Source organism: Juglans regia, chromosome 4 (genome assembly GCF_001411555.2).
Source record: "Juglans regia cultivar Chandler chromosome 4, Walnut 2.0, whole genome shotgun sequence".
Lineage (NCBI taxonomy): Eukaryota > Viridiplantae > Streptophyta > Magnoliopsida > Fagales > Juglandaceae > Juglans > Juglans regia.
The window spans coordinates 34,325,610-34,341,133 of NC_049904.1; the positions used below are offsets into that span (position 1 = coordinate 34,325,610).

The window sequence follows — 15,524 nt, forward strand, 5'->3', positions numbered from 1 at the left end:
GGGCGGCTGCTAATTAACATTAATATTCCAATTAATTAACTAGCTGGCTAGCTAGGCTTCTTGATATAAGATTAATTTTATGCTTTTTTAATTAAAAAAGTTAAATTTCATCTTAACAAAGCTCCATGATCTCCCAAGTGCTAAGATTAATTATGTCTAGGTGCGTATACCATTGTTTATAACCATATATATCCGCTTCCTGCTTCCCACTAACCCTGATCTCAGTCTCATCTCCTTGCAATCCCACTTTCCTAAACTGAAAACTACCATATATATTATTTCTCTTGGGAGCCCTACTACTCCTACGATGCATGACTTTTGTGGACCCCGTCGAACGGTCGAAGCTAGGTGAAGCGTCAACATCCATCTCGAATTTCATGTTTTCTATCCCCCACTGTCGAGTGCCACGTCGTACGAACCACACTGGTGAAAATGACATGTCAACAGAGGGTAAGGTGGGCCATAATTACCTTTTGAGAAGCTCCATCCTAATAATCACATATTAAGTATATATGGTTGGAAGGAAATATTGAAGTCATGTCATTAACTACAAGGTTAGAGGAAATATATATAAAGCTCCCAAAAAAATCAACATCTTGATTGTTTTGTTGACTAGGCTCCCCAACTTACATGCTTTTCTTCACCAAACCATTCATCCTATTTTTGCTTAATATGGAACCTCGGGTACAGAACAATCAATATCGGGCATCCCAACAATTATAGAAACCTTTCCATTCGCATTGCTATTGCAAAACTGAATCTGATCGTGTGTTCTTGGCATGATGTACTGTGGTTCTAGCTAGTATTATAACAAAAGTTTAGAGGGATTGTGATGGGGAGTCATTATGCAGCAAGTATATATAGATGCATGGTATATAATGATGCAAATTGAGGTGCTGTTTATGATTCAGTTCCTGGGAATATAGTTATTTTCGAAGAATATCTCGTATCTCAAATTTCCCTTGGATTCCTTTAGATCGATCTTCTGGAAGCTGGAAGTTGCAAATTTAGTTGGTGGCAGTTAATGGTGGTATGGACAACTTCATGAACATTAAATTTTAGCTAAAGCTTTCTGTTGTATATTTTATTTGAGTTTCAATCAAAGCATAGTAACCTGGAATCGAGATCAAGACCTTTATAATTTTAATCAGAGGCGAATTTAATGTGATTTTTCGGCTTTTTCTTCTGGCGAGGATTGGATGTATATATATATTATGTTTCAGTCTCGCGCGGATGCAATCAACTCAAGCTGCTCTATGAATTACATATATAAGAACGTTTCTTTGATCTCATTGTGCGACTCTTAAAGGAAGAAAACATCTGGAAGTTGTAGAAAGAGAAATTCCCAATACACATTCCTGCACAGATTATTAAAACATACAAGCCAGTACCACACCCATGCATTGATTGATGCTGTCATGTTGCATTCTAAGTTTTCAATGGAACACTGCGTACTCGTATATTATTGACGCTAAGTTTCTTCATGTTTTGTTTTGGCGGAAAATTCCTAATATTGTAGATATATATAGCAGTTAAGGAAATTTCCAAAGGTTCTGATACTCGGCGTTTTCAGCGTCATCGCCTGCAATGTCCAAGCGAGGTGGGCTAAGAAGCATTCCTTGAGCCATATTCACAAGAACATTGGGCATGTCAAAGATCAAATCCTCATCAACAAATCCATCAGAATCTGGTATTTCTGGCTCAAGTGTGCTTCGCGCCCCACCACCCTCATTTCCGGTTGAAGCATCTCTTGCAGCCCCCATAGCAGCTGCTGCAGCCCCTAAAGCAGCGGCGGCAGAGGCTGCTGCTGCTTGGATATCGCGTGGGGAAGTGGAGGCGGGTACCGGCAAAGAAGAGGCTGAGTTGGGAAAGTTAAGTTCAGTACGTTGACCCTTGAGAGCAATCGCTGCCACATCGTAAGCGACTGCAGCCATTTCAGGTGTAGGAAATGTGCCTAGCCAGATTCTATTAGGCTTTCTGGGCTCGCGAATTTCGGACACCCATTTTCCAGTACTCCGACGCCTTACTCCACGATAAACTGGGTGACGCCCGCTAGTGGGAGGTGCTGACCCGGCAGTAACAGAGGCATTGCTGCCACTTGCTTCACTTCTGCCGTTGTTGCTATTACCGCTAGAATTCGTATAGGTGGAGGATAACTGGTAGTAATGCATGGTATTTCACTAGGGGGAGGAAGATTGGCGGGAAGTTGAGATTGGATCGTTGGAGACCGAAAGAAGCCATTTATGGTGGATGGAAATTTAGGGCAAAACATGGTTGCAGAGCAAGGAGTTCTGAGGAGAAAGTGCTAACCAGTTGTTTATGAACTGCGCTAGCTGAGGATGGGGGTGTAAGCCAGCTTTGTGTTGGACACCTGGGTAGGACTATATTGTTTTTGCGGCAAAAAAACTATTTAATTAACGTCAACATGCAACAGTAGTGTTTTTGGGTCGAGAAGGAATGCACTCATCCAAAAAAGAACCCTAAGTACCACTACTATGCATTACACATCACCTCTACAGTTGTTGTAAGTAAATTAAGTATCTCGGGTTTCAGAGGAGACATCACTTATTAGATCGCCTCTCGTCAATAATACAAGACGGCCGGCCACTTAAGATCTCTAACAGTGAAATAGCCTTCATTGAAATACCAGCTTTTTAATTAGCATGTGAAACCAATAAATTACATGCTTCAGTACTCTAATTTGATATCGATCGACGGCGTGCTACATGCCTGTATATCCCCGGTTCAATACAATATTAAAAGATATTGATCGATAGCTAGAATCTGAATCCTTAAAGCCAACCCAAAATACTACTATTGTGAAAAATTAGACCTAGAAACTCCAGATTTCCAGTCTTTATTTAACATATATCGATCGCATCGGCATGGCATTAATTAAGTTGCCTATCAACATGGTGATGATTCCTTTCTTCTATTCAACTCTCTCTAATTTGTAATTATCTCCTGCTTTAATTTTGGTGATAAACTATAATCGCTATATATATGTAAATGATAAAGTGCGAGAAGTACCGCAAGGCCAAAGGTTAATTGATCATATATATTCAAATAAGGAAACTAGAATTAATGTAGCTAGTAGTGTCGATCGATTGCAACCTAGCTAGCTACCCGAGTCCTAACTTGCACCTTGCGAGTACGTTGTGAAGTCATGTTTAATTCATGATATCTTTGAAGGTAGATATCTGAGATGTTTTCAGATGTTAACCCTTTGAACCTATTACTTCATCAAAATATGAAGGAATATCATGATGTCTAATTAACGGTGATTCCACCATACTTCCTTCAAACACATAGGCTTTTTAATTTAATTATTTTTTTTAAGGGAGGGGGCGTACGTAGTTGATTTTCCTAATAATGATTTCGTAGTACCCGATTTGCCATGCGGTAACTCAAAAGGATATTTATTATTCAGAGTAGAAGAATCAAACAATTAAAAGTTCTTTAACATATAACCTGAGCTAGCAAGACTAAAGACCACAAATTAAGTAAAATCTCCTTCAAAAGCCATGCCATCTTCTTATACCAACCCACTGACCTCCCAAACACGTTTAATCGCGGTATTAATTGTTATGAATTCTAGCTAGCCTTTTAAGTACATGAACCCGGCCGGTATCATCACACCTTGACCAACAACGTTCGGGAATCTCCAACTTGCAAGCAACCAACATATTATTTATCTAACCAATTGCATAAGAAAAAAACATAGAATAAATAATTATAACATTATGATCAAGACAGCAGACCTTATTTAATAATTAATTACGTACTCTTTTTAGTAAAAAAAAAAAGAAGGAAGGCAAGACTAGAAATTCCAAAATCTAACAGTTTGGGACGTCCTAGCTAGCATTGCCGTACGTCTTATTTGAATTCCTTAATTGTCTGCATGCCCATCTACGTGAACGAGGTATGTTCATGGCCGTCTAATTATCAGAGATGCTGTTCTCCAATATTAATATCAATTGATCCGCAACAAGCTGGTATATATAATATAAGCATTGATCTGCATGTAGAACTAGCTGCTTATGCATGTTGAGTTTTTGTAGGAAGTCAGTCTGTTTTTATTTAATTAATGTACAAGCCAAATTAAAAATAATCCCCTTTTGAATTTGCCAAGTGCCTTTCGTCCGTACAGCTCCCAAAAATAAAATGAGTAAAGTAGTATTACTTTTATTATGTCGACGCTTGACTAATTAATTTAAGCAGTGTGCGGATTCAACTCTCTGGGGCCACCTTTCTTAATCCATTTCAGCCGAGTTTCAGGGGTAGAGATCAGCTATATATATATAATATGTGGCTCGTGCACTACCAACCCCACCAATAAGCCAAGAGCTAGCCACGCTTTTGATGCTATTCGACACTATTAGCGATCGAGAGGTCCCAGTTTTAAAGGAGAACGTTGTTAATGTGGAGTTTTATCAAGGAGTACTTGATCAACAAAAGTGTCTTAATTTTGACTGTGAACATATCTACTAAGAAAATATCAATGGTTATTCATGTTCACTTCGAATAATATATATATAGCCGTGTGTTGCTGTTTTTCGTAGGTTGTATCTAGCGGGTCTGCCGCGGCCGCGTGAAACATTACGTACATTTGATCTTATTCTTAATTAGAGCCGTGTTTCTGTCATGCGTAGCTCGGTTCTGCCGCGGCCGCGTAAAACGTAATCTTAGGCAGTGTTTGGTTACGATTTTCAGATCGGCCCCCCAACTGCGGCTTTTGGCCATTCTTTTTAGTAATGATACCATCGTTTGAAATTATATATATATATATAGCTATGCATGGTTAAGTTTCTACATCAGTATATCCTCTAGCTAGCTAATTTATTTTCTTCAAAAAAAAAAAAAAAAAAGCTAGCTAATTTATTAATTAATAATTCGCAGGCATGGACGGTTAGTCAATTTCCCAAATTTAAAATTGTTATAAATAACTATTAAATATTCAAAGATCTATATTCTCATAATCATTAATTATCAATTTCTTTTTGTAATTTGGATCTCCATAATATATATTAATTGTACCAGCGGCCTGAATATTTTATGTTGATTAGAGAAAAACATGGGAGGCCTTTTATATATTGGCCTAGACAATTTATCTATAATTAAGGTATAACGATTGCTTCCGCACCTGCTAGAATTAAGTGATCAGTAATCCCATGATATGTTCATGCATGTGTAACAAGATCATCTAATTTGCTTTTGTAACATGAATCGGCCTATTGCATGGCCGGATGGTTCTCACACAAGGCCATTAATTTTGATTTGGAAATTGCAAGAGAAGATGGATATTCTTCTTGAAACGTTGTTCATTAATTTATTTATTTATTAATATTTGGGCGCGTGCAACTTCCCGTCCATATATATATACATGATCCGATCTGGCAAATTAATTACATAAAGATAAATCATGAAAACAACTAAAAAGCCATAATTCTGACTACGTACTAGTACTACATGTTCTTGTATCATAATGTGAAGTAGTACTCCATGCAAGTACTGTACGACTATCAGGCGCATGCTCGTAGTCGATGAAGTTTCGAGTAGGCACACTCACACAGTAATATGCATGCAGTTTACTTCTAGCCTCAATTGCATGCATGAGAATACGTACCCACAATTGAAAATACAATGATAATGACAGTAATATTCCTCAAGTTAAAGATAAAAATAAAAAAAAATAAAAAAATCATAATATATAAGCTTGAAACATCTACAGGTTACTTGTAGTTAGCAAACAAAATTATCTTTGCTTGTTTAGGCCAAGATGCCACTTATACATTATATATATATATCTTGTTATTTTTCATACTAGAATAGTTTTGTAAAGTAATATTGTACAGAGTCATGGAGTATATAAATAATTACATGATATTTGTGTATTCACGATTGTAATTATCATTTCTCATAATTTATATATTATCATTTCACCATGGCTGAAAGCAGCAAAACTGACCAATCTACTAAAAAAAGACTATTTTACTTGGGATGAGGAAGCCCAAACAGCTTTTAATGCACTTAAAACAGCTATGACTGAACCCCTGTCTTAGCATTGCCCAATTTTCAAAAACCCTTTGTCATTGAATGTGATGCGTCGGGTGAAGCTATTGGGGCAGTGCTTATGCAAACAGGGAGACCCCTCGCATTTTTTAGTCAAGCTTTGAAAGGAAGATCTTTACAGCTCTCTACCTACGAAAAAGAATTTCTGGCCCTAGTTTCAGCAGTTCAAAAGTGGCGCCATTACCTATTGGGCCAGCCATTTATTATCAAAACGGATCATCAAAGTTTGAAATTCTTGCTTGACCAACGAGTGGGGACAGTTATGCAGCAAAAATGGATTGCGAAACTCATGGGATATGACTTTGTGGTGGAATATAAAAAAGGCAAGGAAAACATGGTAGCGGATGCCTTATCTAGGCAAGGGCTAGACTCGGAGGTTATGGTGTCTCTCATTTCTGTTCCACATTGGGACTGGATGAATGATATCAAATCTTTATACTCAAGGGATGATAAAATTAAGATTCTTTTACAGAAACACAAACAGGGGCAGCTGCAGTCCCCTTACACAGTGAAGAGTGATATTTTGTTTTATAAAGGCAGAGTTTAACAGTTCCTTCTTTCATAAACAAACTCCTGGATTTGTTACATGGCAGCCCCTTAGGGGGTCACTTGGGTTTTGATAAGACCCTTTATCGGGTCAAGAAGGATTTTTACTGGCCTGGCCAAAAATTAGATGTGAGAAATTTCCTAAAGGACTGTGACATTTGCCAAACTGTCAAAGTGGATAATACACTACCTAGTGGCTTGCTCCAACCCCTACCAATTCCAACAATACCGTGGGCCGACATTACAATGGACTTTGTGGAAGGCTTACCTAATTCTGGTGGTTTCAATGCATTATGGGTAGTTGTTGACAGGTTTACCAAATACTCCCATTTTATTCCAATTTCCCACCCATTCACAGCAAAGACTATCGCCCAGCTATTCCTCAAGCACATTTTCAAACTACATGGAATGCCCAACTCGATTACCTCAGATCGAGATCCAACATTCACTAGCAAGTTTTGGCAAGAATTCCTATCATTACAGGGGGTTAGGTTGGCTTTCAGCACGGCATACCATCCTCAGACAGACGGCCAAACCGAAGCTGTTAACAAATGGGTGGAAAACTACTTAAGATCCTATGTTGGTGATAAACCTAAGGAGTGGTCTAAATGGGTGGCCTTGGCAGAGTGGTGCTATAACTCGAGCCAACATGCCTCGAGTAAAATAACACCCTTCCAGGCACTTTACGGATATACACCACCTAAGCTAACAAGTTATACATCAGGAACTACAAGATTAGAAGAGGTAGAGCTTACACTGCGCGAAAGAGACCAGCTTTGGGCCCTGTTGAAGCAAAACTTGGTCAGATCTCAGGAGAGAATGAAGAAATATGCTGATAAGAATAGAAAGGAACAACATTTAGAAGTCGGTGATTGGGTTTACCTGAAACTCCAACCGTATCGCCAGTCCTCACTTCGCAGCCACCACTGTCTGAAACTCTCTCCGAGATTCTACGGCCCCTTTCAGGTGATTCGGAAAGTTGGTGAGGTAGCTTACCGAATTCAACTACCCCCTTCCTCTCAACTTCACGATGTCTTCCACATCTCGCAATTAAAGAAGAAATTGGGAAATCAGGTCAATCTCATCCCAACTTTACCACCCACGGACAAGCATGGAGTACTAAAACTAGAACCCGAAGAAATCCTCCAACGCAGATTGAAGAAAGTGAGAAACTTACCCGTCGTCGAGCTCTTGGTTCGGTGGACTGGCCAAACGCACGAAGAAGCCTCCTGGGAGCCGTACACGCAGTTGTGCACCGATTACCCACACCTTGTGGGCAAGGTGTTGTGATGGGGGAGGGAGTGTTACACGCCGACAATGAAGAGAAGAGAACAGCAAGGGAGAAGTACTTGAGCGTTCGGGACTTAGGGTTCTTTCTGAAGACTTGTGTCGGATTTGATTAGGATCGTGCGTGGGCTGAGTTAATGGATGGGCCGTAACAATTGGCAGCTAGGTGGAGTTCGTGGGCCTTGAATGGGCCAGACCTGATACACATTCCTGCTTTACTTTTCTTTCAAGTTGTAATCCAATAACCTAAGGGTAATCCAGTCCTTTTACATTACTAGTATATCTAGGCATTGTAACGGAATGAGGAGCATCCAGAACGTGTGTGAACCTTTTATTATTTTCTGTTTTCATCTATGGAGGAGCTCCCCTCGAAGAGAGCCTTATCTTTTTCTTATCAATATACATGAATGTTCATCTGAATCCATACATAACTCTTAAATCCCTAGTTTGAACTATTACACTAACGGCCAGTGATCTTGACTGATCAGTTTGAGTACTCATGCATAGTAGTGATATAATTCAGAACAGACTCCACACTCATATATATTTGGCTTGACGAGATCATCTTTCGTTTCTCACTCGCCGGCCAAGTGTAATAAATTATAAAATGCAAGCTAGCATTAATTCCAAGTGAGTTTGAGTAAGATCGAAGCAGGAAAACAATTCCTAGTAGTCCAAGATCTTGATGAATTGGTTTCGTTTTAGTTACGGGAGCGAGTACAATAGTACTACTACTATAAAAGTCCTGTGAACCAAACCAATTTGTAATTGTCAATATTATATATGCATTATTCATCTAGCGTTTCTGGTGTTTGGCCTGAGGCTAGAGTCCGGACCGCGTATTTTCATATGAGCGGTGCTAGACTCTGCCGCTCAGAGTGCAGTACTGCTCGATCTTATAGTACTTAATTAGTTGAAAATTCTCTTTTTGTTTTTTTTTTTTTAAATTTTTATTCATATATTTTTCATCATTTTAAAAAATATAAAAAAAAAATATACATATATTAATAGTCACTTAGTTACTATTAAGTAAAAAAAATTAAAAAAAATTTAAAATACATAAAATGTCAAAATGAGAGAGCAAATAAAATGAGCCAAGTAGCATTAAGCATACTTCTTTTCATATTTTGTTACAATTTTTAACTCCAACATTAATTATCCCAATTATAATTATATATAGATAATTACTAATTTGGATCTTTTCAAAATCAGCTGATAATTAAAGTGGCAGCTTGAAACCCGATTTGGCCCGGCCCAGATGATCATTAGCTTAATAATACCAGCTGGCTGACATGACTTGCTTAATTATAATTTGCTCTGAACGGATTAGCTGTGGGCCGGCTTACTATTGAAGCCTGGCGATCCATCAGCACAGTTTTTTTTTTTTTTTCCTAATTATTATGTTGGCGATCGAGACTCTAATAATCCGATCGAGCTCTTGAACTTTTAAGAAAATTCAATTATAATTATAACTAATCTTTACATATGTGATTTGAACTTTTTTTTTATAACTTTTATATTTAAGAAATTTTTTTATAATTATAATTATAACTAATTCTTGTCTAAAAGAAAAAAAAAAACCTTTATATTTATATATATATATATATATATATATAAAAATGACTAATTATAAACTTAAAAAATCCCTTTAAATTATAATATGTATAAACCGTCCAATTACAAAGCTATATATGGAAGTAGCTAGCTAGCTAGCTAGCCTGCAAGTAATAATAAAAGATACAAACTACGTACCAAGCTATATATGGACGACACCTCATTAGATGAAGTTTAAAGATTCAAACATTTGCTAACAAAAATATTCTTCTTTAATTATTAGTACTGAAATCAAATCATATAATTAACTTTCTTGTGTTACATTATTATTAATTAAGCTTTTTTTCGGGGTGACAACTCACTCCCATATACCGATATGACAACTTTTAACAAAAGGCTTTGGCTTGGTTGGCAATTCCGGCTCCTGCCGGATGTTTTCCGGCCAGCAATCGAGTTCTTGTTTGACTAATAATCTCCACTCTCGCCCCTAGCTAGCTAGTGCACCAAAGGCCTTCTGTAAACCCTTTTTCATGTCACATAATTCCTTAATTCCTTCATGCTCTGTACGTAATTATTGAGCAATCCCTGTCGTTAGGTTTCATTATCATGCAGCAGCATATTACATGGGGTCCAAAGCCATCATGCGACATTGGGACCCACAATGGATCTCAGTGAATCAGAATTTCTTACCACCACCTTATGTATGGTGACAACCATTTATCAGCTGCGCCCAATTTTAAATCCGAAAAATATTAACTTTATTTTACTATATGCTAATATTATAATCATGTGGGACCCAGCTTCATATGACTTCGCCACAGATCTAGTGGCTGGTAACACCCCCCTGGGATGCCATAAGAATAGTTGACATGCCACTTTTGCAAAGATAAGGGTTTATATATATATATATTTTTATGATATGATTAGATGTAACATGCCCACTAGTCGAATTAGTCATTAAAACCATCTTATTAACGTTTTATCAAATCAGTCTAAAGCAGGATTTTTCTATTTAATTAATTAATTTAATAGCTAGCACAACTATCAAGCTGATGATCATCAACAATCGTATCTTTTATTTTCTTTATATATATATATATATATATGATCTATTATCCACCTCTTTTAGTCAGTTTCTGGTTTGCAAGAAGTTGTAAGACGCGCAGAATGACTCATTGGTGACGATGAGTCACGTTTAAGTGATCGGTGGGGACAGATGTTCCTATTGAAAGTTTATAAGTAACTTGCGATCCATATTGATTGGTTAAGGTTTTTGTCACGTATTCAAGCTGTCCCCATTAAACCAGGTTACTCCCGCTGAAGTTTTAGAAAAGTTTATGAAGTACTGTTAGACAGACAGAGTATAAGGCCGGGTTTCAACATAACATTTCATTGATTATTTTACATGTATTTATACACAGTAAAAAAGGAATAAAAGAATATTGTTTTGTTACAATACTTGAGACAAAATAGTAACTAATTATTTCTCTGTTGTTAGGTTCTAGAATACATTTGTGTCTACTGCTCATGTACACTGTAAAATCCTTGCTATTGATTGCTGTCGATTGATGCAGTGCCGTGTATGCCCTCCTTATGTTTGTGAGAATGCACCATAAGATCACTTATTCTAATACGCCCCCTCAAGTCCAGTGGGGTATCAACCACAGTGAGGCTCATTCGAAAATTGATGAATTTGTCTTAAACAAGAGGTTTTGTAAGAATATCTACTACTTGGTCCTTTGAGCCACAAAACTGAACTTGTAGACTGTGGGTAGCAACTCGATCCCTTATGAAGTGAAAGTCCATATATATCTATATGCTTGGTCTTCGAGTGATAAATGGGGTTGGCTGGTAAGAAGGTTGCTCCAATGTTATCACACTAGAGGATTGGAGCTTTAGCTAGAGGCACACCCAGTTCTCGAAGGACAGTCTGCAGCCAAATCACTTCGACAGCTAAAGATGATAGTGATTTATACTCGGTCTCTGTTAATGAACGATCTACGGTGCTCTACTTTTTCGAGCTCTAAGAGATTAGGTGATTGTCGAGATAGACACAAAAACCTCTAGTTGATTTGTGATCCTTGGGATAGCCCCCCTAATCAGCTTCCGAGTATGCTTGAAGAGTAAGGTGAAATTGTTTTTTGAAGAGAAGGCCATGGTTGATGGTAGCTTTAAGATACCTTAGAACTTTCTTGACTGCAACCCAGTGAGATGTTTTGGGAGCATGCATGAATTGACATAGCTTATTCACGGCGAATGAGATGTCAGATCGAGTTAGAGAGAGATACTACAAGCCACCGAATATACTACGATACAGAGTTGGATCATCAAAGTCTGGCGAGTCATATTTTGATAGCTTCAGGGAGGCTGCCATGAGAGAAGAGATAGGCTTGGCATGAAGCATCTTGCTGCGGACCAATAAGGCATTGATATATTTTCGTTGAGAAAGTAAGACACTTGCAACGGTGTAGTCAACTTCTAGGCCAAGGAAATAGGACAATCAACCCAAGTCTTTCACTGGAAATGCACCACTTAAGTCATGTAACAAAAGGTCAATTGCTGAAAACTTAGAAGAGGTGATGACTATGTCATCAACGCAAACCAATAAGTATATATGAAGATCACCATGATTTAAAATTAAGAGGGAGGGATCTGCCTTCGATGCAAAAAAAACCATACCCAAGAAGCCAAGAGCTGAGTTGAACAAACCATGCTCTCAGTGCTTGCTTGAGGTCGTATATAGCCTTGTGTAGTTTACAGACATGTGTTGGCTTAGTGGGATCAACAAATCCTTGAGTTTTTTGCATATACACAACATCAGTTAAAGAGCCATGCAAAAATGCGTTTTGAATATCAATTTGCCTCAATGGCCATGCACGAGTGACAATAATTGACAGAATTAGCCGCATAGTAGACGGCTTTACCACTGGACTAGATGTCTCATTATAGTCCAAGCCATGTAATTGATGATACTCTTTAGCTACTAAACGAGTTTTTTTGCATTGAAAGGATCTATTGGCATTTATTTTTGTACGATATACCCAATGACAACCAATAATGTTAGTCGATGGAGTGGAAGGTACTAAAGTCCAAGTTTTATTTCATTGCAGTGCCATGTACTCCTGAGACATCACATCCTTCCATTCAGTGAGTTTTGAAGCCATGAAGTAACTGGATGTTTCATCGGGAACAGTAGCAGAGGTGGTAAGACAGAAACAAGAAGGATATGGAATGGTTCCATCCATGAAGACTCGAGGTTGAGAAGAGTTTGTCTGGGCTGGGGTGATAATGAGAGAACGTGGTGCAATAAGAGTTGGTGAAGCGGAATGTAAAATTGGAGTTGAGGAACTGTTTGGAGAGGCTGCAGAGGAGATGACAGGAGAACAAGAGGTAGACAAATACTGATTTTCGGATGTGGAAATTCATGCCATTGGGCTTGGGCCAAGTCCAAGTATAGATGGTTGCAAAATGGGTAAATGGGTTGTCTCTGTATTTAAGGGGGTTAAGAGAGAGTTGGGCCAAGAGTTTGAAAGGGGAAATAAAGCCTCATTGAACACCACATCTCGGGAGATATACATTCTATTTTTTGTGATGTCCAAACATTTATAACCCTTATGTGAGGTACTATAACCGAGAAAAGAACAGAGAATAGAGCGAAAATTGAATTTGTTTGCAGGATTTGGTCGAATATTAGGCCAACATTGCCACCCAAAAAATTTTAAAAATGTATAATCAGGATCCGAATTATAGACACGAAAATGAGGAGTTTGATTTTTGAGAACTGGAGATGGAAGAATATTAATGAGATAAACAACACACTCAAAAGCATCGGCCCAATATGAGAAGGGAAGAGAGGAATGGGCCAGAAGTGCTAACCCGGTTTCAACTATGTGCCTATGTTTTCTCTTAACTAGGCCATTTTGTTGAGGCGTGTGAGGGCACGAAAGACGATGTGTTATACTCAATTTTTGACATATGTGAGTGAGGGGTTTAAATTTCCCTCCACCATCAGTTTGTAGGGTGATAAGTCTAGTATTAAACAACCATTCGATATAAGGTAAAAATGTTGTGAAAACATTGATAACATTAGACTTTAGTCTTAAAGGAAAAAACCAAGTGTAACGGGTATAACAATCAACAAAAGATAGATAATATTTGTATCCAAGTCTTGAAACATGAGGGGCTCAGCCCCAAAGATCAGCATAAATTAACTCTAAGGGTCGTGAATAGTTGGCCCGTCTATTGCAAAAAGGAAGTTGATGATGTTTGGCAAGAGGGCAATCGGGGCAGTAAAAGGTAGACTCTGTGGGAGACTATGAATAACAGTTGGAGTGCAGGATTTGTGAGACAAGTGTGAGAGACGGATGGCCTAACCTTCGGTGTCATTGAGCTAGAGTTGTACTTTCACCATCATGTGTAGAAAGAGAGGAAGCTGAAGACAGTTTTGTTGGAAAGACGTAGAGGCCCTTACGTGTGGGTCCTGTAAGGGGGATTGTCCCTGTTTGATTGTCCTTCACAGAAAAATGGGAAGAGTGAAACTCAAATAAGCAAGAGTTATCAATGCAAAGTACATAAACCAAGTTTTTCATAATGGATGGAACATAGAGCAAATTTCGAAGAGCGAAGGATAAAGAGGAAGAACCAATGGAGAGATAGGAATCCCCAAGGTTCTGAATAGGAAGACTAGTTACATTTCCTACATGTATAGTACCGTCACCACCATGATACTTTTCATATGAAATATTCAGATTACTCAGATCATTAGTAATGTGATGTGTGGCTGCAAAATCTGGGTACCATATAGAATCAAAAAAGGAAGCTGGTGTTGTGTAATTTGTCGAGAATGAGCTTGGAGGAACAATTTGATAGGAATGATCAAACATATGCCAGCATTGGAAGGCAACATGCCCAGTTTTGTTGCAGACCTTACATGTAGGTCACTGGGCCGTGTAGTGTTGGGCAGGATTACTTGAAGAAGACGAACGTCCGCCACGGGAAGGACTGAAATGATGACCACGACCTCTGCCTTGAAGACCACTCCTAGGAGAGCCACGACGTTGATCACGACCACCAAAGGCACTGAAATTAGTAGAGGGCTCAATGGTGGAGATAACACTCTGAGTTAGATGGGAGACACAAGTTTCATGTATAAGTAAGAGTTGGTATAACTCATGAGAAGAAATGGGCTCTGCCCTTGTAGTAATTGAAGTGATAAAGGACTCGTAAGAAAGGCCGAGGCCATTGAGCAAGTAGGTGACAACCTCTTATCTAGGAGGGGAGTCCTAGTAGCAGCCAGAGAATCAACAAAGAAATGTACATTGCCAAAGTATAAGGAAATCGTTTGTTCTCCTTTGGAAAGATTTGTAAGCTGAAATCGAACCTGATACTCCTTTGCTTGAGAGTGCAAGGCAAACATTGAGTCTAGCGAATCCCAAAGCTCTTGAGCTGTTGTGGAGGAAAGAACATGCCCGAGAATAGAGTCGGATAATGAGGAGAACAGAACACTTAAAACCAACTGATTTGTACGACGCCATGAAGTGAAGGCTGGATTTGTTTTGGGTATGTTGTTTGTAGGGTCAAGTAAGGTTTCAGAGGGTCGGGAATGGGTTCCATCGATGTAGCCGAAGAGATCTTAGCCTCTTAGATAGGCTGAAATCTGGACCTTCCATAGAAGAGAGTTATTGATATTAAGTTTGGTGGTGATGATATGAGAGAATGAAGAAAGATTTGAAGAGGAAGAAGAATTGGAAGAGTGTGGGGTAGCCATGGATCAAGGTGACGTTAGTCCTTGGAGGCTCTGGATACCATGTGAGACAGACAAAGTATATGGGATTTCAACATAACATTTCATTAATAATTTTACATGTATTTATACAGAGTGAAAAAGGAATAAAAGAATATTGTTCTATTACAATATACTTTAGACAAAATAGTAACTAATTTCTCTGCTGTTAGCTTCTAGAATACATTTGTGTCTACTGTTGTACCCTACAAAATCCTTGCTATTGATTGCTTTCGATTGGTGCAGTGTCTAGTATGCCGTCCTTGCGTTTGTGATAATGCAC

General features: G+C 38.5%; 1 protein-coding gene across 1 annotated transcript; it reads right to left on the bottom strand.

Annotated features, from left to right (window-relative positions):
* Positions 1-1,532: 1,532 nt before the first annotated feature.
* On the bottom strand, positions 1,533-2,171 carry LOC109005141 (ethylene-responsive transcription factor ERF024). The gene has a single exon (XM_018983943.2). The coding sequence runs from the start codon at positions 2,169-2,171 to the stop codon at positions 1,533-1,535; it is 639 nt and encodes a 212-aa protein (XP_018839488.1).
* Between the last annotated feature and the right edge of the window lie 13,353 nt (positions 2,172-15,524).

Coding starts and splice junctions, on each gene's coding strand:
- LOC109005141 (XM_018983943.2), bottom strand. CDS start 2,171: ATGCATTACTACCAGTTATCCTCCACCTATACGAATTCTAGCGGTAAT.